At 42.5% G+C, this 6,808-nt stretch overlaps 1 protein-coding gene across 1 annotated transcript; it reads right to left on the reverse strand.

Annotated features, from left to right (window-relative positions):
- Positions 1 to 4,745: 4,745 nt before the first annotated feature.
- On the reverse strand, positions 4,746 to 5,089 carry TMSB4X (thymosin beta 4 X-linked). Its single transcript, XM_004712539.4, has one exon. It carries the CDS (start codon positions 5,034 to 5,036, stop codon positions 4,902 to 4,904), a length of 135 nt encoding a protein of 44 aa, XP_004712596.1. The 5' UTR covers positions 5,037 to 5,089; the 3' UTR covers positions 4,746 to 4,901.
- Positions 5,090 to 6,808: the final 1,719 nt, after the last annotated feature.

Here is a 6,808-nt window from a genome sequence, read left to right on the forward strand (position 1 = left end):
GCCTCTCTAGAGACCCTATGGAACAGGGTAGAACAGCCCATGTGGGTTTCTGAGACTGTACATCTGTACGTGAGTAGAGAAGTCTCATCTTTCTCTTATAGAGCAGCTGGTGGTTTCAAACCACTAACCTTGTGGTTGACAGCTCAACTCAGAAACCACTATGTCACCAAGGGTTCTCTTAAGCTAGTATTATAAATACGGAACCCAGCGAAAATGCTAATTTTTAAAAAAGCTATTTTTTCACCTTTGTTGTTGTAAAAGTAGTAACTCACACATAAAAAGGAATATGAAAATAAGTATATTGGTATATCACTCCATAATCAGGACTAACATTTTTTCTGATGACTTTGTTTCTTATTTTATGCATAGCTTTTTGAAGTGTAACTGTCATCATAGTCCGCATACCATTTTATAGTGAGGCTATTTTTGACTTAATATTGAAACAGTTTTGGGGCTGGTTCGGTGAATGTCCTGGTGGTGTCTTTATTGGCTACTTGGTAGCAATAGTAGTGATTATCATTTGAGCATGCTCACTGTTCTAAGTGTAATTCTTCAGTGATTATCATTTGAGCATGCTCGCTGTTCTAAGTGTAATTCTTCATTGAATCCTTACAGCAAGCCTATGAGGGATATACCGTTAATCTCATTTTACAGGTAGAGAAATTGAAGCCAAGTGAAATAAACACACATCTTGCAAGTAGGGAAGCCAGGAACCAAACCCAAGCATTCTGGCTCCTAGCCCCAAGAACCATGCACCATCATTGACACCATCATTCGTTAGAGTGGGTTAAACAGTAGGGGGTTCTTGACTCCATTTTGCAGATGAGTAAACTGAGACACAGAGTGGAAAAGTGACATGTCTGAGGCGAGGCAGCAAGGACGAGGCAGAATTGGGGCTGGGACTTAGGCTCCTGACTTGGACTACCTTTAGTCCAGCTTCTGCCTGCCTTTTCTCCTCTTTCCCTCTGGATCCCTGGTGGAGTGGGAGGTAAAGTTTTAGTTGTCAACTAACAGGTTGGGGGTTGAACCCACCAGATGCTCCACGGAGGAAGACGGGGCAGTCTGCTGTGTGAAGGTGGACAGCTTTGGAAACACTCTGAGGCAGGTCTGTCCTGTCCTGTAGGGTCACCGTGAGTTGGAATTGAGAGTAGGTTTAATTTGGCTTTGCCCTCCTTTCAGGAGCTCCCCCTGTTCCTCCTGCCTCTCTGGGTCTCAGTCGCTTGATCTTTAAAATGGGGATCTCCTTTACCCTCGCCCTACCTGGCTGCGCTGCTTCAGCCCTGCCCTCCCCAGGCTTGGCTAGAAACTTGCATGGGACTGTTCTTGTGGCTAAGCTAGCATCTGCTTCCCCATCTGGTCCCAACTTTTTTCTTAATTACCCACTGAATTGGCTCTAACAAAATGCTGACAACTTGAATGAGACATTAGCCAATATATCAGCACCCTGTGCCAGGGCCTCATGGGCTTTTCCAGGACGTGACAAACTGGGGCCCAACAAAACCTCTTGTTCCCTGCTGGAGTCCCCATCTCAGTCATTCCAGCTGAGTGGCAGGCACCAGCCAATTTACAGTGTTATAATGGGTCTTGAAGCTAAAAATGCCAGCTCTTCGGGGTTGAACCCAGAGACTTTCTCAGTGTCTTTGTAGCTGGAAGCAAGGTTTGTCCTCTTAAGTGGTCTACTGCAAGGTGAGGGTGGGGACATTAGGCTGGTGTGCTTGGTTGGCCACAGGGTGCCTCCTGCCTGCCATGCTGGGCCAGTTTTTACATCTTTACAAAGCGGTGGTGGTTCCATGAGGCGTGGAACAGGCTCTGAGTCTGACTTTCTGTGACTGTGAATGGAGAGGACAAGCCTTTCGTTTTCTCATTGTAAGCGGGGCAAGTATGGCCAGAAGCTATCCTCATGGGGGTGAAGCCCACCTGTCTGGATTTAAATCTTGCCTCTGTTACTTCCTGCCTGTATGTCCTCACTTGGGCAAGTTTCTGAACTCCTGTTTCACTGTCTTTGTTTTGAATCTGGTGGCATAAAATCTCATAAAGTTATTTATGAAGATTAGATGAGTTAATAGTTGTGAAGTTCCAATACTTAGTAAGCACTCAAATGTTTCCTGTGGCTTACCCCTTCCTCTGTAAACACCCCACCCCTGCTTATTTGTAGAGTCCTGGTGGTGGTGTGGGTTACAAGTTGGGCACCTAACTGCAAGGTCAGCAGTTTGAAACCACCAGCCACTCTCCTCTGAGGTTTTCTACTCCCGTGATGAATTAGTCTCGGAAACCCATAGGGACAGTTCTACTCTGCCCTGTAGGTTCAGTAAGAGTTGGAATCTGCTCAATGGCTGCAAATTTGTTTTTTGAGTTTGGAAGGTAGTCATACTCAGTCCAGGATCATCTTTTGTGGCCTTCTCTTTATTACTTAGTTTATTTTTATCCTTATCTTCCCTTGCTCTTCTGCTCCTCCCTCAACCCGATCTCTCCTTGAAAAATGTGTACTGTTGTCTTGTGGCCATATGTTTAAAATTATTATTGAAATAGTATAGTGTTTAGATCTCATTCCGTTTCTCACTTTTGTCCTCAGCTCTAAGTTTCTGAGACGCATCGATGTTACTTCTAACCGCTGAGTGCAGCCACTGCCTTGTAGCCCTCTACCCTCAACAGGACAACCAGGTTTCCTTGAACTTCCTTCCACTCCAAATAGAGCTGCAGGGAACCTCAAATCCAGGCTCCCATATGGACCTCTGCGAGACCGTTTTTACAGTTGTGTACCGAGATGGAAAGTCTCCAGGTGCTGGATTGACATAGTGACTGCAACAATGGGCTTAGGCAGTTGGTACCACAATGGGCTGCAACAATGGGCTCAATTGTGAGGAGGATACAGGATCTGGGCAGTGCCTTGTTCTACTGTACACGGGATTGTTTTGAGTCAGAACCAGGTGGCACCTACCATTACTACCACCAATCCGGGGGTGGAATTTAGGGTACAATGAAATGGAAACTATTTGAAGAAAACAAGTATAACGCATGCTTTTATACTCCTGAAATCATACATTGTATTTGGTCAGTCAACAAGTTGACGGTCTGGCGAGCCTACCTTGAATCCTAGCCAAGGGCTTTGTTTTTAAAGACTGCTTTTTTTCTTTTAAGCAAGCAAACAAAACCCACTTGAAATCACATGGTATGTGTTCTTTGGACACAATTTAGAGGATACAGAAATAAGTAGAATAAGGAATGAAAATAAAGAGCGTCCCTTTACACAGCCCCACCCAATCTGTCAAGCCCTGATTTCCATTAGGGAAGAAGCATCAGTGACCAGGATACTATCATGCTAGGTCATGTGAGCCACTCATATTGCTTATGGTTTTTTTAAACATTTTATTGTGGTTTGTGAGAAAGTTTATGCAGCAAATTAGTTCCCCATTCAATAATTTCTATGCGTCTTATTCCTCCATGGCATTACTTGCAATCCCCTCAGTGTAACAACACTTGTCTCACTTCCCTCAGTTTCTCTGATGCCATTTGCCCTTCTCTGCTGCCATTCATACTGTTTGGCAGCTGACCTTTTCTTGCTGAGTAGGCTGTCTCAAAAGCATTCTATGTTAGCCTCAATAAATCGACCCATTTTTGTCCATTACTTAGGGTTCATTCCACTTTCAGGCTCGTCCATACTTTCTGTAACCTGTCCCTTTTTATGGGTATGGTGGGCATTCCCAGTTTTCCATTGGGAACCAATGCTCTTGGGGTGTTAGCCTGCTAGCAATGAATTCCTTTAGCTTTTGAATACCCTTATTTTGCCTTTGTATTTAAAAGATAGTTTCTCTGGGTATAAAATTAAAGATTCACTATATTTCTACCTTTTCCCTATTTTAAAGGTGTTCCATTGTATTAATTGTTTATGATGAGAAATTGACTGTTATTCTTATCTTAGTTCTTCAATATGTAATATGTCTTATTTTTAAAAACTGATTCCTTTTAAAAGTTTGTCTCTGGTTTTAAGACATTTGAGTATGATGTAATTGGATACAGTTTTCTTAATCTTTTCTGCTTGGAATTTATTGAGCTGGGTGGGGTGTGTGGGTTTATAAATTTCGCCAAGTTTAGAAAATTTGGGGCCATTATTCTTTAAGTATCTTCTCTGTCATTCTTCCCCCACCTACACTTTGGGGGCTCCAATTACATATATATTAGTCCTCTTAAAGTTGCCCCACTGCTCACAGATGTCCTGCTTAATTTTCCTCCATATTTTTCCTGTTTCATTAGCGTAGTTTCTGCGTCTTCAGGTTTGCCAGTCTTTGGTTCTGTGGTATCTGATATGCTCTTATTCTCATCCAGTGTATTTCTTATATTAGTTACTTTATCTTTCATCTCCAGACCTTTTCCTCTGCCTTTTTTCTGTCTTCCGTATCTGTAATGTGCCCATACGTTCCCTCTATCTTCTTGAATATATGGAGTACAATAATGATAGCTATTTTAATATTTTTAAGTTCTACTTTCTTTTTTTATTTGTAGGTTTTAACACTTTTTATTGGCATATTAAGAAAATTGTGCATTCCAATAATTAAAATCATTTGAACAAAAAAATGGCACTCCGATTAAACTGCATTTTACGCCTGCAGGACACCTTGGATCAGCTTTGCTTTTATTCTAGATATTTATTCACTGTCGCCCCACCCAGCTCCTTCCTCCACCAACATGCAAGTTCATTGCCTTCCCTTCCAGCCAGCCTGGCCCACAGGAACGGCAGGTGTGCCACATTAGTTATCAGTGGTTCTTTGATGTGAAAAGGGGCAGCAGGGTCATTTAAACTTGATCCGACCTCTTTGCATCTTACAAAGTTAAACAGCTAAAAGAAGGAAAATAAGAAGGCAATGCTTATGGAATGGACAGTGCATATTGGCGGCGCCGCCTCATTACGATTTGCCTGCTTGCTTCGCCTGTTCGATTGTTTCTTTTGAAGGCAGTGGATTTTTCTCTTGCGTTTCTGTCTTCTTCAATTTCGACTTAGAGAATTTCTCAATCTCGGCCATATCGGGTTTGTCAGACATGGTTGCGGAGGCAGCGAGAGACGTCCGAGGAGAGTGAAGTCCGTGTGCTCTAGGGCTGCTGCCGAGTCATGTTCTCCTTTCGATGTCATTTTGGGATCTGTGTCTATCCCATGATTTTTTGGTATATCTTATACTTGATGATTTTTGATTGATTTACACATTGTGGATTTTACTCTGTTGGGCACTAGAATTTATGTATTCCTCTAGATACTTTTACATTTTGTTCTATTATATATTAGGTTTCTGTTGCTGATTACAGATTACCACAAACTGAGAGTCTTAAAGCAGCACACATTTATTATTTTACAATTCTGCAGATCAGAAATTTGAAATTACTTTGGTTACAATCAAAGCTTTGGCCAGGTTGTATTCTTGTTGGAAACCCTAAGTGAGAATCTATTTTTCCCAGCTTCTCAAGGCTACTTGAATTCTATATTGTATAGCCCCATTTTTATATAGTCAGTGTCAATTACGTCAGGAAGGACACCATTCATGCTGGTTCTCTGCTTCCACATGCGACTTCTACTTAAGAGAAGCCCTGTGATTACATTGGGTCCATCTGGATAGACCAAGGTAATCTTTCTATTTTAGGCCATGCTCTGATTCCCAAATCTACAAAGTCATTGCTATCCAGTTGATTCCAACTCCTAGTGATCCTGTAGGACAGACTAGAACTACCCCTGTGGATTTCTAAGGAGTAGGCAGCCTTATCATTCTCTCGTGGGTGGAGTGGCTAGTAAGTTTGAACGCTGACCTTGTGGTTAGCAGCTTAATGCATAGTCCACTACGCCACCAGGGTTCCTTCATGTTCTGATTAGCAACCGTAATTTCATCTGCAACCTTATTTTCCTTTTGTCATGTAACCTCATATGTTTGTAGCTTCTGGGGATTAGGATGTGGATATCTTTGGAGGACCATTAGTCTCTCTTACCTTGGCAGTTATATTACTTAGAACCACTTTGATCTTTCTAAGATGCATTTCAGCCTCATGAGGCAGAACCAGAGCAGCCTTTAGAACTGAACAGGAATGGGCAAAAAAGACCCATGGGACAGATTTGACCTGTCACCTATTTTTGTAAATAAAGTTTTATCGGGACACAGTCATGCTCACTTGTTTTTGTATTGATTATGGTTGCTTTCGTAGTGCAGTGGTCCACAAAGCCTAAAATATTTGCTATCTATCCCTTTACAGAGGGAGCCAATTCTTACCTTAGCAATGTCTCTTCAACTCGGGGCAAACCCTGGGCTCTGATTGGCCTCCTGGAAGCTCTCCGGACAGTAAGCTGGGACAGATGTAGGCCCCTCCTTGTGGGTTTTTCTTGTAAGGATCACTGCCCTGTACTACCTGTTAGCTAATGTCTAAAAATCACTATTGAATCTATGCTGGAAAACCCGTCTGATTGCTTAATTGTGAAGGGTGGGCTTTGTTACTCTGTCATGGCCAGAAGCCATCAAAACTTCTTATATCAATAGTATTTTGCATTTATGAAGGTACTTTTGGAAGATAGCATGCTAGCAGAGGCATTGTGGGGTCAAAGGCTCTGCATTTTAATGATAGCCCAAAGGGGCCCCTGTAAAGGCTGTGCCACTTTATCATTTGAGAGTCTCATTTCAATGGCATGGGTTGGAGGGACAGATGATGTAGATGTAACTGCTTTGAGCTTGAGAGTGCTGGGAACGTGCCAAGGGCTGTTTTTAAAGGAAGGGCTTTTACTCGCTGATCTTCCTTTAACCAGGTTCTCTGGTGGCCATTTTGCCCTGCCACAGTGTGC

Source organism: Echinops telfairi, unplaced genomic scaffold, assembly GCF_000313985.2.
Source record: "Echinops telfairi isolate 266 unplaced genomic scaffold, ASM31398v2 ScPeMD7_7410;HRSCAF=8448, whole genome shotgun sequence".
In the NCBI taxonomy this organism is placed as follows: Eukaryota; Metazoa; Chordata; class Mammalia; order Afrosoricida; family Tenrecidae; genus Echinops; species Echinops telfairi.